Source organism: Apus apus, chromosome 1 (assembly GCF_020740795.1).
Source record: "Apus apus isolate bApuApu2 chromosome 1, bApuApu2.pri.cur, whole genome shotgun sequence".
NCBI classification, from domain to species: domain Eukaryota; kingdom Metazoa; phylum Chordata; class Aves; order Apodiformes; family Apodidae; genus Apus; species Apus apus.
In genome coordinates, this window is record NC_067282.1 from 200,423,259 (window position 1) to 200,443,333 (window position 20,075).

The window sequence follows — 20,075 nt, forward strand, 5'->3', positions numbered from 1 at the left end:
GGACTGAGAACAGCCCAGAGGAAAATGACTGGGGCGTATTGATTGATGAGAAGCTCAACATGAACCAGCAACATGTGTTTGCAGCCCAGAAAGCCAAGCGTGTCCTAGGCTGCATCAAAAGAAGAGAGGCCAGCAGGTGATTCTGCCCCTCTACTCTTCTCTGGTGAGACTCCACTTGGAGTACTATGTCCAGTTCTAGAGTCCTTAGCACACAAAGGACATGGAGCTGTTGGAGTGAGTCCGGAAGAGGCCATGAAGATGATTAGAGGGCTGGAGCAGCTCTCCTAGGGAGACAGGCTGAGAGAATTGGGGTTGTTCAGCCTAGAGAAGAGAAGGCTCTGGGGAGACCTTATAGCAGCCTTCCAGTGCCTGAAGGGGCTACAGGAAAGCTGGGGAGGGGCTTTTTATAAGGGCTTGGAGTGACAGCAAAAATAGTTTTAAACTGGAAAAAGAGTGCATTTACATAAGATATTAGGATGAAGCTCTTTCCTGTGAGGGTGGTGAGACACCGGAAAAGGTTTCGCAGAGAAGTTGTAGATACCCCATCCCCAGAAGTATTCAAGGCCAGGTTGGATGGGACTTTGAGCAACCTGGTGTAGTGAAAGGTGTTGCAGCCCACAGCAGGAGGATTGAAACTAGATGGTTATTATGGTCCCTTCCAACCCAAACCATTCCATGATTCTATGATTTTATTTTGTCTGTCTTTTTGCTTTGGACAATTTGATTTTTCTTGTATTACACTTGATGCTTCACCCTAGAATTTATATAGACCATAAATCTTATAAGCTTCTAGAAGGTTAGAAGAGACCAGCTATGATGCATGGAGAACACAGGGAAACAGGAAAAAATAAAAAGGAATTGGGAGCTTTTCCTTAGTTATTGGTAATCCTGATTTCCTAATTTATTGTTTTTGTGAACTCTAACAGTAATTCTTTAGATTTGTGCCTTGTCTCACAGAAATTAATCCACATCTGAATTTACAAAAGGAAACATTTTTATTTAGTCCATCCAAAGGAAACATCATAGCTGAAAGTCAGAAGAAAACTGGACATCTGTATCTCTTTAAAAGGCAGAATACCAGTTCTAAAAGCCCTAAAAATCACAGAAAAACAAAATTATATAAGGCATCTTCTTATTGGTGTGAAAAGGGGCTTGACTAGGGACTGAGAAGATTTTCCTGCAGATATTTTTTTCCGTATCTGCCGCTTCTCAACCTTGCCAGCCTGTCTTTCAAAGCAGCTACCAGATAATACTAGATGAAGAGATGTACCACTGGTTTCCCCCTAAACAACAACTCTTATGCTGCTGTAAAGACAAACAGCTCCTACCACGCTTCCCATTATCCAGCACCTACTACCAAGGCATTACAGTGTTTCACAAGTTAAAAAAAGTATCATCTAGTTATGATCAAAATTTGAAAACCTGCATTATAATAGTAAGCCAAACTTGACTGCCAGATTTTCAACATCTGCCTGAGCTCTGCATTTTTTTTCAAATGGATGAATACCTAAGACTGTCTGTTATGTCCCTGGCACTGTGAGACAGATTCATTATGGGAATTTATTTCCCATTTATGTCACATTACCCGATGGAGATGCTGAAGAAAGTCAATCACTCACAAGATAAAATGGAAGGCAGAAGAAATGAGGTACAGTCTCTCACTGCCTTTCTCTAACCATACAGCACTACAAGGAAGTACAACTGACAACATTTTTCTCAGTCCTTAAAGTAACTTTATATTTATTATTATTTTTTAACCACCTTGAGTACTTGCCATTCATCAGACTCACTGCTTTTACAGAAAAACTTCAAGCAATCAATCTAAAACCCTTGCATTAATTCTAAGAGGTTCAGAGACCAGAGAAGTACTGAGGTTGTGGCACGAGTTCATGCATAGCTCAGCCAAATCAATATCCCCTTTAAACCACATCACTCTTTTTCACCTTGCAACTTTTGAAATAGAAGATATAGTTGCTGCTTTAACTGAACGTTTTTCTTGTATGATTTATTTTCCCATTTCTACATGTGCAGTATTATCCTGAGGGATACTCTGGGTTTTTTTCCTGTTTCAGCTACTGAACTGTTATTTCCACAGGCATTCTCCGTAACAGAGAGGAAAAAGATCATCACTGCATCATTTCTAAAAAGAAAGCTAATATGAAATGCCAATTAGAAGTTTCTGCTACTGTACACTCCTAGTGGATAGAATACTTTCTTTGGAAGCAGGAAATATCAGTCAGACACACAACTCTGGACACAATTCTGCAGCTCCTCTGGAGAGCAGGTCATGGGAGTGGGAAATCAATGAATGAAGTAACTTCATGATTAATCACTTTCTGAATTTTTAAATCAGCCAGAATATTTACAAGTCATATGTCAACTTTTCTTTTGTTGCCACCTTTCTCCTCATCTTCGCACCACTCAGCACTCGGCCCCTGCTTTGGTTCCTGGACTTTCTGCTGATGCTAGGGCCAGGGGCTGCAACTAGCCTGGAGCTCCTCTGGGGTCAGAGGTGCAATATCTGTTCTGTTATTAGAGAAATTACTCAGTGTGATTTCCCTGCTCAGCAAAACAGAATTATTACTTGTATGCACTGCATGTGCTTGCCTTAACAAGCACTTACAGTTTTCCTACTTCTGTTCCTTTGTGGAAAACTGAATGTTGAACAGCTTTAGAAACATTAGTGAGCGTGGTTTCTTTCTCTACTTAACTTTAATAAGGAATTACTACCTTGCATATAATAAGGTTTCTAAAGGACTAGACTTCCCTCTCTGCTATAAATTCAGGAAAAAAAAAACCACCCTGAACTCTATGCTTTAGGTAAAAACTGAAGAAAGTAACAGGTGGCTTTTTAGTGACATGATTACCTTTATTATCACACTCTGAATATTCAGTGTTGGCAGCAACCATCTCTTCTTGTGAATGCCTTTCCAAATTCAATTGCTTTATTCAAGTTATCTCTGTTTATTTCTGCAGGGGCAGGACTGCGGAAAAGCAATGCTATTTCTGCAATATTTTATTTTATTTACTCTCAATGAAAATGAGAAGGTCCTTTTTACAGCTGCACAGCCTGTAATGTCAGCTCCAAGCAATCAGCTAAAAAAAAAACCACCACAGTCACTCTGCAGGTTTAAAATAAAAAAAAATAAAAAGAAGAAAAAAGGGAAAGAAGAAATCAATTCATGTTGTCACAGTCTATCTAGAGTCATATTGTCCCCAGCCATTGATACAGAATGAGAACATCTGGGGATTCAATTACTCATGACATGAATAATAATATTTCATTTTTGTTAAATCAAACTTCTTAGTTGCAGGAACTTCTGCTTACTTCACTATGTGATCCTGGAATGAAACCAGCATCTGAGACAAGTCACAGTCTCTTTGACATCCACGAGCACATTGGTGCAGGTGCACCTGTACTCCCCCAACAGAAAAATCTTCATAAAGATAATTTTTGAATATCTATTTAAAGATGGGTTCTTGAGCTCCAAGCCCTAGCAGTCCTTTTAAATGTCACAGCCACATTTTTAAAAATTGAATTAATAGCTTGGTTCAGAAAAGCACACTTATCCTTTGAACTAAAGTCAGAGGCACCTGTAGTTGCCCAGTACTTTTGATTAACCCAAACCATGTATTTAAATGGTATTAGGCTCTTATGTTAGACTTGCACTTTGTGATTCCCAATTCACATTTCAAGAGGATGCTACCAGAATTGAGTTCCTATGTGCATATTCTCCTTTCTTAACCCGACAGAGCTGTCTATAATCTTACTGACAAAACCAGGATCAAATCAGCTGATCCTCATTTTACACAATGAGTAAGCAGCACTACTCATGCTAAAATTGCACTGACTTGTGCAATCACTTTGGTATCAGCAAGGCTATTCTCTACAATTAAGCACATGAGCAGTCGTGAGATGAATTAGATAAAAGTTCAGAAGCAAAATTACCAGAAAAAGCTGAGAGTCACCTCTCTATTTTTTGGTGTGTGTGTGTGTTAGGTGAAGCCTGGCATCTTGTTTCCCCTCATTCTTTCTCCGTGGGCACCCATTAAAGTTAGACTCTGGCAAACAGACGTGATTTGCATTCACCCTGCAACATCATGGCTTTGCTGAGGCTAAAATAGTCCCTGCAGAAAACAGTGTGAAAACTCTAAAAATCCAAGGGGCTTAAATGAAATATATTTCCCATTACAGCCCAGCTAAGAGAAGCGCCGCGCCGGCACTTTGCTGTTGTAGAAGTGCTGTGTAGGGCACAACTTGCAAAACACACTGGGAGAACGTACACAGAAAGTGGGGTAGGTCCTTGGTGGCTCCAAACTAGCAAAACATCATCACTAGTGAGAGAGTTACAGCACTGCTCTGAATACAGGAGTTTGGGGCTCGCAGTCTTCTGCTGACCACAGAAAAACTTTAGGGGCTTCTGATGGCAAGGCACAGGATGGGAAAAGGTACATTGTCTCATAGGAGAAATCTCAACTCAGCACCCTCAAAAAATAAAAAACAGTCACCAATTACTACTTGCAGGTCTCACGTCTGGCTTTATGTAACTATCTAGTCCCACTGTGATCGTTACCTTTTCAAAATCTGTAACATTTATGGACTCCAGTAAAAATGTTTTTAATATAATGTAGATGAAGTATAAACTGTTAACGTTGAACGCTGGGGAATGTGGTAGGTTCTTGGTCATTTGGGGTTTTTTTAAACCTCTGTAAATGTTTTACAAAGAATTGTCTAAGATCTGTTTGTAATTCATAGCAGATTTTTTTCATCATGCAAACAATAGCAATTTTTGTAAATGTTACAACAGCTATTATTTCATTAAAGAAGCAATGCTCAGAAGGCAGAGTAGATTGAAGGGAGCACTAAATGGGAGTCTGCTGTCCTAGGAGTATCTGTGGGAGCTTCCTGACACTGCCCCACCCCCCAGCACATATTCACATCTCAAGTTATTCCTACAAGTTTAAACTTTTGCACTGACTTTTTAAATAACTGTGCTCTGATCATCTTAAGTGCTAAAACAACACTTAAGAAGAAGATATACACAAGTTACTAACTTGGAGAACAAATATTTCAAACTGAGTTGGGAAATGAAGTGATGGGGGTAGGGGGGGAAAAACCACTCGGAATTTTAAATTGGTTTTCTTTGCTGTTTCTTACAGTGGAATGGTCTCCCAAAATTCACCTGTAATGGTCCCTTCTATCTTCATTCAAACTGCTGTTCAAAGGTGCTTTTTTTGAGCAAATCCAAGAAATCCCATTCTTGTGACAGTCAAATTTTCTCCCCAGACCAATGTAAATTTAACCTAAACCAGTAAGATATTGCAGCACTATTAAGTGGAACAGATAATGAACCTAAATAACTGCTCAATCTTATTAGTGTAGCCCTCATATACCTCCTGTTTTTCTTCAAGCCCTGCTGCTTAGCATTCATACTGCCTGATTTGAGACTAAAATTAGATTATAGGAACGCGTGCTTTTTACAAGAGTTCTTTTATTTGTTCCATAAAGCATTTAGCACTCTTTAGGCACTGTATAAATAAAAATAATCACGATCTTGGAATTCACCTTCAGGAATGGAAATGAAGAGACCTGAGTCCTTCCATTTCTGCTGTGTTATCCTCATCGGGCATGTTTGGATGACAATGCTTTGGAAGATGAGTTAAAAAGATGTTTGAAAGTCTAGTAAAGGGGAGTAAGGGGAAAAAAGCAAAGGGAATATATCTCTAGTTTTAGAGTTTTACAATAGGGAACAAAAATAAAAGCCCTACCAGACTTTTAAGATAGAGGTCTCCTGTTAAATTCAGTAGTGTTTGTGAGAGATGTTAACAATTGCTGGTGAAAATGATTGTGGGTTCAAAATCCAGGCCACTGAGTAAAATCACTTACACTCATTGTAAGATTCAAAGCTATGTACAACTAGGAGCTGTTTCAGGACTGCCATTGGTGATTTCTGGGGACTCTGCACTGTGAGAAGAGTTACTGCCTTCTGGGTCAGAGCCATATCAAGGCCAACTACCATTTTTGTCTGACTTTTCCCCTCCTTCCCAGGGTCTATATTTAGGACTTGAGCACCAAATATCAAAAATTTTTTTGAGGTTAAGGATGCCAATGTCCTCAAAACTCCAGTAGGCATCAGCTTATGTCACTTGGCACTTTTAACACTTATAAAACTCAGGCTGCTGGGACTCACCTTAAATTAAAGCTATCATCTGGTGAAACATCTAGTCTATGCTATTTCCCCAGGCTCCACTTTCAGACAATGGAGAAAGAAAAACAATCCCCCAAGGATATTCAACCTGTCCTGAGATAAGGCACCTATTTCACTTCATTTCTCCCCCCCAGTTCTTTAGAGCGATGACTTTTGTGACAGTTAAATGTAGGCAATGTGAATCCTGCCACTGGTATCTTATTAGTTTTTGAATGCAAGTCATCAGTAAACACATATGGATAATCACCTCTATGCTCCTTAGGCTCCTCTTAAAATTTTAAAAATATCTTTTCAGAAAGGGATCAGATTGCACATAAGTGTGGTTTAAGATTAACATTAGCTGTAAAAAACATATTTCAAATGGATGTAAAACAACAACAGAAAAGTTGACAGCTACTAGAAGGAATAACTTCATCTCACATTTCAATGATATTGAAGCTTTACTTAGAAAAAATAAAAAATGAGGATAGTTCAGAGACAACTTGTGTTATTTCCTCAAAATAACCCAGATTCACTTACAATAACACCAAACCCATTACTATCCCAAGTAATTACTATAATTTATATTACAGCATCTCAGAAAGACCAAACAACATCAGGGCAATCCTATACAGCACGTACAATGGGTAATAGGCAGTCGTGCTTGCAGCACAGAAAAACAGCTCAAAGGTTAGATGAAAGAAAACACCACTTAGAAATAAGTATCTGAGGCATAGAAAAGGTCAAACATAAAAAACCATATATTTTTTAAGGGAGTGAATACTTAAATTCAAATCTCAATTTTAAAAAATGATTTTCTTCAGAAAATGGCAGGCATCCAAATTATGGAAAACCTGCTCTTTAAGACAGTTAACTTTAGAACATTTAAATATCGAGGGCTGGAGTATTTTATTTTCTTTTTAATGATGTGGTTTCAGAAAAAGATACAAGATGATTTCATTCCCAAAGACTAACTCTGGTTAGCTACATATAGTTTGAGATTCACGAGATTTTAATGTTACCAGCTAGCTCTGCTTGCAACCCAGGATGAACAACATTTCCTTGACCTATCATTTATATGCTTCTAAAAGGAAGTGAGTGTTGAGAACAGACTTTGACGTGGAAAGAGGAACTTCTCCATTAGAAATCAGAGTCACAAATGGACTATGCTGAGTTCGTGCATTATTTAAGGGAGAATAAAACGTCAGTAAATGTTATGTCAAGGTGAGGAAAATTCTGCCTTAGATTGGCAGAGAGTGGTGTAGTTGGGTGGGTGTTCAAGCCTGACATGACGGGTAAAGCAGCACTGGTGACATGAGAGAACATCCACAGTCTATCGAACATGAGGAGGGAAAAGAATAACCTGGTCTTCTGAGTGAGACGAATTGCTTGGTGCAAGACCTGACCTGAAGGGGGCCAGAAGAGCAAATACAGAAGCTAATCCCAGCTCCCACAGTCCAGGCAAAACCAGTGAAAACAGCAACTGACATGTCAAATAGGTCTTTAGTCCATGCCCCTGTTATTGTCAGGAAAAAATCCTTTTCATTTTATAGTAATTAAAGTGCTCATAGATGTTTTATTAACTCATTCTACAGAGCCGCATAGTTTTTATAATTCATCCAAGCACTTATAAGTAGTTACTTGGGTTAGGCTGTCAAGACAGAAATGATTCAAAACCTTGTGTACTTAGCTCCTTGGAAGACATATCATTCCCTAACACAATGGTATTAGAAAGACTGCTGACAGTTAGTGATCAAGAGATTTCATTTTGCTTGTCATATGGTGGGTTGTCAATTCTTCTTTTCCCTTTAGATGAAAGCTTAGTTGCATTAGATTTAAATAATAGTGAAGTTGCAGGTTAACATTTTTCAAAAGTACCAAAGTGACTTCAGTACTTAAATTCTATTTTCAAAATGCTATAGACACGCAAGAACATCAGTGTCTACAGTAAATGGAAGTTAGATATTACTAAAGGAATTTATGTAAAGGTGGAGAACAAAAACCCCAAGTCAAAAGGGCTTAACATTAGTACCTGCTCCAGACCACCGGCTTAAAACATGTAAAGTTTGTGAAATATTATAGCTCTAAGACAAGCTAAAGATTTAAATTCTCATTTTGAACATATGCGATTGTTTCACATCAGTGTACCCATACTACTATATATATTGTTGCAGATTTCCTCCCACCACTCTAAAAAAAATTCTAAATGACAGTTTTAAGATGGCCTTTGCCTCAAAATACACGTTTTCCTGAGTTATGCTCATGACTTAAGCAGAGATTGTTCTACAATTTTTTCCATTAAAAATATTTATGCAAATTATTACTATGAATTTTTTAACAGCAAATAAGGACAGCTTAGAGGTGGAGGTGACCATTTAAACTTTAGTCCCCCCCTCCTGAGTGAAATGTAAAATTGAGTCACTACATAAAAGTGGGAAAGCAGCCCAATTTTTACTTCTGTTCTCATTACTAACCTAGTATTAAGCAAATAAATAATCCATGTGGTTAGTCTGTATTTAAAATATTTGTTCTTCTTTATATTTAAAGTCACATTCACAGAAACAAACAGAAGTGGCTGGAGACTGAAATAATTCCTTTGATATTGAAGCCGAGTATTTTCTCGTTTAAGCTCCAAACATCATCTCCCTTATGCCCACAGGGCTTGGCACCGTGCTGGAGCAATCCAACCCCCCTGATTTACTGCTTCTCTCCACAGCTTAGCTTGCTATGAAAGGGTGCTTGCAAGCTTAGGTACACCAAGACTTTAGGAGCTTATCTTCATTCATTAATTGTTCAGTATCATGTTTAAATGGTGGATTTCTCAAGTGAAGCTCTATTTCTTGTAATACTTTTAGTTTGCTCTGTTATCACAGCTACTATCAACGTAATGTTGGGAGCAAATACAGTTTGAAATAGGACTGCTGTAGCAGCTACAGAACAGCTAAAAGGAATAAAAAAAAAAAAAATAGGCCAGACCTTTATTAAATTTTAAAGTATGCCTTCACTACACTCTTGTAAAGACCCAAATAGGGTATTCAAATCTCTAGAGATCACCAGTATAATTTCTTTATCATGTTCCATTTAAAATTTAATTACGTAGTCTACAACAAGAAGTATCTGAGTACTCTAAATAGGTCATGCAATGAACAACTTAATATTATTATAAAGTTTTCCTTGTGAAGATCCATTCTTTGATGTGCTGTTGCAGACAGAAAGCCTTTCTTCAAAAAAAAACCCATAATATACGTTTATAGATATAATGTCATTGAATATTAAAATCGTGAATCTTCTTTATCATATTTTAAGTTTAAATTTTCAAGCCCTTCTCTAGCCTGAGCTTCTGAAAAATCATCAGAAATAGCTGGTAAATTAGAACTGACACAAGATAATCGTGCTGAATATTTTCATGTTTTTTACAGGCAAAGTTTATCTATTAGCTTTCCTTCTGCATGATGCCCACCAACTCGTATTTTTCTACTTCTGTCTATCAATGCATACTCTTCAGTGGCAAGATATAAATACTTATTCTTAAAAATAATCATCAGAAATCAATCAGTATTTAAGGGAAAATTACTATATTAAAAAGTCACCATACACCAAGATACTTTGTTTTTTTTCTGATATTTTCTGGTTTAAGAGAAAACATAATTTCAAGTAACCTCTCTTGGCTACTGTAGAAAGAATATTCAAAATATTCTCTTTTTTAACTTCTGACTATTTACAGGGTTTTCTGGAAGCACATCTCTAACTTCTTTAATTCAACTATGTAAAATTCAGAAGGGTTTTTTTATTTTTTTTGTTTGTGCTTGTTTGTTTGTTTGTTGTTTTGTTTTTTTAATTAGGTTCTTGATGTTTGGTTTTTAATTACAACACAAAATAAGTGCCACCAGTGCCTAAACCTTCCTGACAGTCAGACAAACTATCCCAAGTACAGACACATCTGCTCACACTTACATTGCTTGCAGCAAAGACCCTTTCAACAAGTTTACAAATGCTTGCAAAGAATTTAATCAATCCTGGCTACAAATATAACCACAAGCGATTTTTGCCGTGTGAAAAGGCATCATGTTTGCTTGCACAAATGAGAGTTAGATTTCCAAGATTACAGAGGGCTTTTCCTGCCCCAACAGACATAATACAACAAGCACAGTGACAATGGGAACACTTACTAATTTCATTGTTTCAAGGTGCAACACCTAAAATTTTATATGCTATAAACCAGTCGCAGAGTGAGGGTGGAAGAAGATGTGGTGTTAGTGGGGAAAACAGACTTTCAGTGTTGTGAATTAATAATAGCAAAATGGTTCACTTGAAATTTGAAAGAGGAACAACAACAAAAAAATTAGATTAATACATCACAATGTATCATTAGAAACCCCAAGGAACTGCTTGTTTAGAGAAATGCAGGAACAGGTGAATTCCCAAGAAGGCTGGAGGACTAGTCAACCTGTGCACAGCTGTAAACATTTGTTTTCAATCAAGACAAGATCATTGGTTTTAATATTTATAACACAATTACAGTGCCTTGTGCACATTGCTTGTAGCATCTGATTTTTACCTGCAACATCTTGCCACAGTTGAAATTAAAGCCTTGTGGTACTAATTCAAAAACCACATTTAGGCAATTATTAATGGCAAGTATGAAACTGGATGTTTATTCAGGCATCTATGCCTTTCATTTTAACTTTAATTTAAAATGAAACTCATTTCTGCAGTACTAGGACTTCATGTTTCCAGTATATTAGTCATGTAATACCTAACCAATTAGGGGCATGCAGTCAAACTGAAAATGTTTTAGCACTAAACCCAGTAAAAGATACAACTAAGCAGTGTTATTGACATTCCTAATCAAGGAGACAGCTACTCTGTACTCTGATCAATTTTTAGTTTGGTTTTGGGTGGGGTTTTTCTGTATTTATGTATAAGGAGTTGTAATTCCTTTGCCATGTAGATGAATAAAATCTTGTACATTTTTCAGGTAGGCACGATCATTGGTCAGCACTTCAAACCCTTGGGAAAATTTCACCAGTATAATGCCTGCACAACTGAGGGTATCAAGTGATGGGAGGTCACAAATAGAAAGGTATTTGGTAAGTGAGCAACTGATATAAATTGTACAAGTTTGTACCTACAAAATAAGGTGATAGGGAAGGGGAGAAACCATCATATAAAGTGAAAATGTACATTTTTACAGCTTAAAAACACAGTCAAGCCAACTAACATACACCACACGCATCATAAAGAACGGTAGACGTTAATCTCTTCCTTAGAAACAGAAACGGCTTGTATGTATCACCACACTTAAAGAAAACTGATTTTCTTGTTGTAACATCCTTTTAACATTCTACGTTGTATGAACTACAATACTAGCAGTATTCAGAGGATAACATCACCCCCCAACCCATGATCTCATTAAAACCCTCTGCACCTCAAAGAACAAAACTGGTGGAAGAAGATTCAAGAAGACCGAGAGCACCAATTTGGCTTTGCTCACCAAACATCTCTGCAAAGTGACAGGTTACCATATCAGATTTTTTTGTTTCTCTTCCCTCCACCCTTTTCTCTTTATGCATGATTACAGCATTTTATTGCATCCTCTGACATTATGTAGGCAGGTCTCTCTTCAGAAATCTCTATCGCAGCCTGGGAGTCGTGTCTACTTCTATTATTTTATGAAAAGCTTTCTCAGCAGAGAAGAATTCACTCTAAGCTACTTTCCTGCTTTCCAAATGAAAACACCTTAAGATCACAGTGTTTTTTCCTCCTACCTCCCATTTCCCTCCCCTCATCCCCTAGATGAAATTTAAAGCAAAAGCCAAACCACCTGCAATGGGTATAATTGCACAGCTGGAAGAAAGCCACATCTGGGATTTTTCTCATCAGGTGCACAACTGTGCTAAGCCTCAAAGCAACTTCAACGTGTCACTCTAAGCTGTGCGGTGTTGGTTGTGCCCGTATTTCAGTCATTTGTCTGTCTGTGGCATGCAGTGTGCACTCTCCTCTCTCCCCTCCAGTTCTCCATATCCCAGCAGTTTTCCTCAGGGAAAGGATCATGTTCTGGCTTAAAAGGTTGTGCTTCTTTCAGCACCTCCCAGACACTGACACATTGATGCGGTATAGAGCAGCTTGCTTACCTTGGTAATGTTCCAGATAACTCTGTGGCAGTCTCTCTGAAAGACACAAAGTGAGGAAAAATTAGCTTGGCTTAAAAAAAAAAAAAAAAGCTATAAAATTTTAAAGATGCTTTTATACTGCTTGTGTTTTGTAGGAATGCAGACACAGACACAAATGCATCACTTCTGGATGTGACGTCCGGATGATCATATACACAAGAATGTGAAAAACAGATGATGGAGTATGAGCTGAGGATTTCATCAGAATAAAGTTCTCCATGCTTCAATTACTCATTTTTTAAAGCATAAAATTATCACTGTTTCATATGCCAGCACTGTACGATCCTACATAGCCAAAATGTAGCACTGGGCCAATTTTCCAGTGGAAAAAGTTCCCTTTTTTTCAGTCCTGCAGCAAAAGCAGGACATTAGGTAGATTTAGAACCATGTCAGGCTCTGGAAAAAAAAAATAAATAAAAAAAATAAATCTTCTTATGTTGGATTTTTGGCAATAGTTATTTTCCAAATATGTGATTATTGATCCAATTTACTTTCCTCAATCTGTTTTGTGGGTTTGCAATTTGTTTGAGGGAAGCTGAATATGAGTTAGTGAAAGGGGGCTAATGTAACCAGTGTGTCACATGAAAACATCATTAAATACATGATAATTGCCTAAGTACACAATCCTTAAAACACATCCCAGATACACCACCACTGCTCCACTCCCCAGCACATTTGCTTAGACCTTATCCAAACATCAGGGAAACAGGTGGATAGCTCCATTTCTCCTTTCTCTGTCATGTGTAAGACCTTCACAAAAAACAGCATGGAGGAACAAGGGGGGTTGTTCTCCCACACTTGACCAGAGGTCCATCTCATTTCACATTTTTCTCCTCCAGTAAGGACATCTCTGCCCTATGCTTAAGTTTGCTACACAGAAGACAACCAGTTAACTCATACCCTGTTTGCTTCAACTGAGATCTAAACTACAATACTTCACATCTCTAGCTTTGAACTTGTGGTATGGGACAATTCTAAACCTAATACTCTTCTTCTTTACAGCTGAAGAACATAAAATCCTTCCATCCACTTTCACATACTGGGAAAAAAAAAAAAAAAAATCTTATTTTTTTGGGGATTGTGGTGGTAGTAATTAAGACAGGTCTCAAAATCTTCCTTGCCTCGACAGTTCCCAAAACAATGGATCTAGTGATCTCTACATATGAAACCAAACCTACATTTTTTTGTTGTGAGGGTATAAACCTTAGCAATACAGATTGAACCCCCAAGCCTAATTTATTTAGGAACCCAAAGAAGGGGAAAAAAAGGAAAAAAAAAAAGTCACCAGGGCTTTTTTCTTAATGGTTACACTGGCAATTGTAGACTCCATTACAGTGTCAGAGAAGATAAAATGGTCCCTCTAAACATGCACAGCTTTGCATTTTCGTTGAGTCTCTATCTTCAAGCTCTGCAGTTTGCCGGTCACAGAAGGTTGCCTTAAACCTCCCAGTGTTTTGCTTCAAAAGGCACAGAGCAGAACTGTGCTCGGTGGTTGCAAAGAGGAATAAGCAAAAAATAAAAAGCTGGCTCACACCCTTTTCTTGCACACCCCATTCAGCAGCAGACCAGCAGATACATAAAACCTCTCAGAAGAGCCAGTTCCCAGCCCAGCAAAGGCAGACAGGTATGAATTTAACAAGTGCCTGTGATGAACAAAATCCATGATATAAATGACTTCAAAGGTGAGGGACAGGAGCAAGAGGAAGAGAATGGAAACAGATAAGAACATTAAATTAGAGTGGAGCAATTCAGACTTGGTTTCTATGGGGTAATTGATACAGCTGCACATTTTAGGTATTTTATTTTTATTAAACTCTCCTGTGTGTTAGTATCATACCACCTTATTTTCCAAGCCCTGCTCATAACTTACACAGTTCAAAGAATTAACATACTATTTGCTGTAACCTACCAATGAACTGGATCACTAAAGGGTTCCAAGAGTCAGGAAATTTCCCCCTTGCACCACTAATCCCCGGCACCATCTCCTTTTCATCAAAATGCTTTTTCAGGGAAAGAACCTGGACAAAAAGTCAGGTTGGGTGTTTCTTTTTTTCTTCTTCTAAAGGGACTCCCTGGCCTTTAGCTACCTATTATCACTCTAATAACAGACAAGCACAAACCTTATTGCTTTAGGGTGTGGGAGCATATTTTATAAAATAGCAGTTGCTCATCCAGCTCAAAGAGACAACCAGGCAAATCGCAGGTGGGTACCGCAGGAAGCCTCAAGAAGCAGAAGCAGCTTTGTTTAAAAGAGAATGATGTTAAACTGGAAACACAATGTCAGCTTCTGAGCAGAGCAGTGTGTGATTGGTGCATCTAAATTTCTAAAGATTTTCATTTTTGTTAACTAACCCTCTCTACAAGACATGATGGCTTTATGAAAACAACTATTAAATCGTTGATACAGTAGCAAAAAATCTGAATTTGGTCAGAATCTTAAGCAAAGACGCTGCCAGCCCTTAGCATATACATTTTTAATGTAATTAATTGTGCTGCCAGTTTCACATTTGGTCAAATTCCAATTTTAAACAAAAATATGTAAGGTAACGATTTTTGAAATACTGAGCGAACTCAAATAAAACTCTAAAATTCACAAGTAAACGAGGAGCTTGATTACTTCCCAGCTATCCAAAGATATCACTTTCTCATCAACTCAGTAAACATTTAAACCACTAAAAAAAAAACCAACTAAAACCCACTTTAGGTTATTAAACTAAAAATATTGTTTTCCTAGAAAACAAACACAATTATCCCTGCGATGGCATTGGAAATAAATGGTACATGGACTGCTGAAGATGGTTAATGTCCACTGTAAGTGTCCTATAAATATCAGGAATTGAAACACTGCTCTATAAATACATTTCATGGGAGTTTAAAAAAGGAAATCTTATGGAGCAAATTACTCATCAAGAAAACCCTTAAAGTTTATTTAAAGATAATGAATACTTGTTCTGCAGTATTTCCAGAAACTGAAGCTAGACTTAGACAACCAATTTTCAGATCCCTCGTACTCCCAAATGACACATGCAATAAACATAACTCATAATTTACTCTATCTACAGGAAAAGAAATATATTTTTTTATTTGATAAAACTAAGAGAAGGATAATACTCAAAAGGAAAATGAATATAAGACCATGTATTTTCATGTCCTGCCTGTGATACGAAAGGATGACCTTGAAAAAGAGTGAGGATGGAAACATAAATGCTTTGATGGGACTGCTCTGAATTCCACAGAAATCAGTGTCAATGCAAATGGGATATGCTCATGCACAACAACACTAAGGACAGGAGAGGACAAGGCTAAAGACCCTGGAAAAGCTGTTAGGCGGAGGCAGACATTAGGAAGCACAGACACAACATTTCCAGGAAGGTAATTCACAGTTTCCTAGCATTTTGTGTTCAGCTGCACAGGACGGATCTTGGGCAGAGTGGTCATAGAAGATGCAGGTGCTGTTGAAGCCAGGAGGGCTCTGGGTAGGAGGTCAGCACCCCAAAATGCTAACCCTTCACATGTAGTCTTCCAAAAAAATCAAACTGCAGATTTACAAATGGCTCATTAGACTTGTGAGGAGCTGTGACCTACTGAGAGGCTCTGCACCCTCCAGAGAGGGTAAAACCCAGAAAGCAAGTGTGGACAAACCAAGCACCACACACACACATGTTGTCATTTCTCTGTACAGGCTGAGAGATTCTTCCTGCAAGATCAGAGTAGGATGTGTACCAAAGCAGAAAAGTATAAATATTTTAGTCAAAACCTTAGAGTGAAGTGGAAATGGGAAGATCTGCATAAAGATCAGCAAACAGACTTTACTGCCTATTACTTTTGTTTCAAGAAAGTTCTTCAGGAAAAATACTCAGAATATTTGTAAAGTGTTTGTTTGTATTACATGTTTTGTTCACTGAGAAATCATATGGTGCTCTTCTCTCAGAGGCTGACTGGCAGCTGTTGTCACCCACCTACGTGCAGGGTTTGGCACAACACAGCTCTGGGCTTTAACTGTGAAATATATTTTTCCTGTTTAATACTCTATGTTCTACTTTGGCTCAAACCAAGACAGCTTCTGTAGAGATGTAAACTGAGGCACAAGAGACAGGGCAGGGATTTAAAATGCAACTGAGTTAATCTTGTGTATAGTCTGCTTGATGCATGCTAGGAAACTTAGCAAGTACTGAGTTCAAACCATGCAAAGCAAGACTGTGCTTAGAAACATTTTTTCCATCTGCAAGATCAGGACCCTTAGTGATCTGGAAGATTTGGAAAGTCTTAGGTCTCCATCAAGAACACTTTTTGTTGTGCAAAGGGAAGCATATGAACTTGAGCTAAGAAATCCGTTGGGTTGCTGGGGAAGATGCAAAAAGAAAGGGAGCAACATATTCCTAAAACCATGACACCATTCTTCCTTTTTCCATCTCACACTTTGGGGAAAGGATAAATCCCATCTACAGTGCGTGAGGCACATGAGGATAAGGTCATGAGGACAAGAGTGAAGCTGAATAAGGGATCTGTATGGTGTGCTATTTAGAAAACAGCACAAATGCAAGCAGAAAACTCTTGAGATGCAGAATATGGGAGTATTCCAGCTTGTGAAGACAAATGTCCAAAGCCTGAGGCCGTGGTTGTAGGCATCAGAGCCAGCAGTTGTTCTTTCAGCCTGAAGGGTTAAAAGATCCCGCCTTAACCAGGACAAGAGGCCATGACCTATTTGATTCCCTAGGATGTGTAGCAGCAGTTAGTTCTAGCACTTAGTCTTAGCTTCCATGAAGCACAAAAAAACACCCCAAAACAACAAGAAACGAACCAAATCAAACAAAACAGACAAAAAAACCCCAACACCACCAAAACAAAAGCCCCAAAACCACCAAAGTTTAAGCTACTTTTTCTGGTTTAGTGAAATTTTCAACCCTTTACTAAACAGTCTTACAGCTGGCACAAGCATTGATCATGCCAGAAGGGACATAGTCACGAACAGAAGTAAGTACAAGAGAAATGAGGTATTTGAGAGGATCACTTGAGAAGTTACATATTTTTCCAGGAATATCAACAATAACTGTATATGCCAACTGTGCTGACAAGGTGTGTGTAACAAATTGCAGTAATGTTCTACCTTGAAATATTTCCAAATATTGCCTAACCATGAGGTTGTCCTTTGTTTTGCTCCATGGGCAAACCCATACCTGATGGTTTTCCTAGTATCACAGACTGATTTGGGTTGGAAGGGACACTAAAGACCATCTAGATCCAACCTTCCTGCATGGGCAGGGACACCTCCCACTAGATCAGGTTGCTCCAAGCCCCATCCAGCCTGGCCTCGAACACTTCCAAGGATGGGGCATCCACAACCTCCCTGGGCAACCTGGGCCAGTGTCTCACCACCCTCATAATGTAGAATTTCCTCTTCCCTGGCTTTGCCTGCCTCTAGGCAAGCACCATACCACCAGTGCTCTACCCTATACTCAAGAACACAAGAAAATCAGTGTAGACAGGAGTCCAAAATATTCCGTTAAGCAACACCTGTGACCACCAAGTCAAAGTGATACATCCTGTTAATTTCAATGGCTTTTCACCAGACCATCAATAAGCAGCTTCTTAAATTGTTGGGGCTCAAGCTTGCAACACACGCTCACTCCTACTGCACAGACACACATCAATGATGTGGCAAGAGAAAAAACAGCTACTAATTACCAGCATAAAGCAGAACTAAAGAAAAGTTTACAAAGGGAAATGAAGGATTTTCCACTTAAAGCAGGGGAGAACAGCTGAAGAGGAACATTAAATTAACTTTAAATGGAAGGTTGTATCAGGAGGAATATAATTACTTAGTTGGAATTTCACCAAGCCTTGGGAGTCAATGCCTCTACTCTTGCAGAAAAGTGCCATGGGATTTTTAATGACCCCAAATGGTCAGGGCATTGATTTCACATTTCAGCTGAAAAATGGCACCTCCAAAGACACTTAGTTGTCTCTGCTCTTCCTAAAAATCACATAGGGGGGACTATGTTGGATTTGACTTGGAAGAATTAATAGTGTGTATTAAAATACCATTGTGAGATACGAGGTATTTCACTGGTCTTTAATTAGAGAGTTTCTCAGCTTTGTTAAGAGTGCATCAAAATAAACAAGCTACCTTTGGACAAAACATGGATTTTGAATTTTGAATTCATTTTTGCTATGACTAATCTGATGCATTCCACAGAAGGTTTTGTTTTCTCTGTAACACGTGCATATATTTCTGTTTTGAACTGTGCCCTATCACCAGTAGAGATCAAAATGGGAGGAAACTATTTCATCTTTAAAAAAATTTAAGATGTTAAAAAAAAAAATAATAATTAAGATTTCAAACTGATTATACTGTATTTTATCTTTCACACAGTAAGCAGCAAATAAATACACTGCAGTTTTAAAGCTTCACACAGAGCTTAGCTACCTAACGAGAATCATAAATTTGCAGCAGAAATACTGCATAAACAGTCTCTGAATGTGCTATTTAAGCACAAGCTAAATACTCTTTTTTTAGGAAGTGATGTAACAAGTTCATATGTAAAAATCTATTTCTATACAAGCTGACATTCTGCAAGATTAGCTGACTGAGATAAAGGACATGAACGAACATGCTTGTTGTTTTCTCCCACTATTATTTTTAAAAGCTTCGTTTTTCACTATTCTAAATTTGCTACTTGTGAATTTTTCATTCCTCCTCAGGTAAGGAGGAAAGAAATCTCTGTGCATGCAGTCATAATAAGCATCTCCCACCAAAACAGTGCAAGTCCAGTGTATGTCTGATATACAAATAATACCCCAAATAAAACATGCCCTCATAATTGTGATTATTTTATATATTTCCTAAAAAATTAAGTTTCTTTTTACACCCTCCATCCCCCCATCTTTGAAGACAACAATATTATAACTTACAAGTTAAAGCATAATATGGGCCATATCCTCACTCCTTGCAATTTACCTACAAATCCCTAATCTAAGTACCCACCACGGATCTCAGATGCAAGTACCTTCCTCTCACACCTTCTGCTCTGGTATTAAGAGCAAGATAAAAATGAGTAGGTGGATGAAACACATCAGTGTGTCCCTCTTTTATACATTGGCAATGGGGGCATTGATAGGATGCAAATTAGCCAGGGTCATCAGGGAGAAACACCAGGACATAGAGGAGGAATTAAGGAAGATCCCACTTTGGTGCTTTGCTCCAAGGTCAGACCCTGCCATTGTGGAAGTGCACATACCTCTGTCACAGCACAGGGACAGCTGTTGCCAGGTGCTTTCTCAGGGAAGGGCTGCAATTTGAAACTTAATGGCTCAGAAACAAGGGGGAAGGAAGAACCATGGGCACAGATTTTGGTTCTCTGGGTCACAGCAAGCAGCAGCAAGAACATGTAGGAGAAGCCACAGTGGTACCAACTCCTACATCCTCACCCTGCTAGTACAGAGAAAGAAGTGATGCACAGGCTCCTGCCTAGGGGAGCTGTATGAGCTTAGTGGGAGAAAAATACCCTCTGTCTCTCTCCAAAATGAGAAGAAATATCACCCAAAACAGATGCTCATTAAATCTACTCTAACCTGCCTGGGCAGAAAATTTTGCATACTTGGTATTTTACTGACTTGTAGCTTGTGTTACCATTTACCTTGGTTGTAGTGTTCTATTTTACCACTCTCTCTTCTCCATTGTACAAAGGAAGGGAGGGGAATCACGCCTGAAGTC

General features: G+C 38.4%; 1 protein-coding gene across 1 annotated transcript in view; it reads right to left on the bottom strand.

The window, feature by feature from the left end:
• CELF2 (CUGBP Elav-like family member 2) overlaps positions 1 to 20,075 on the bottom strand; it is a 377,540-nt gene that overhangs the window by 294,613 nt on the left and 62,852 nt on the right. Inside the window, exon 2 of the mRNA XM_051635638.1 lies at positions 12,323 to 12,358. Coding sequence (XP_051491598.1) covers positions 12,323 to 12,358 — 36 coding nt within the window. The remainder of the gene's footprint in view (positions 1 to 12,322; positions 12,359 to 20,075) is intronic.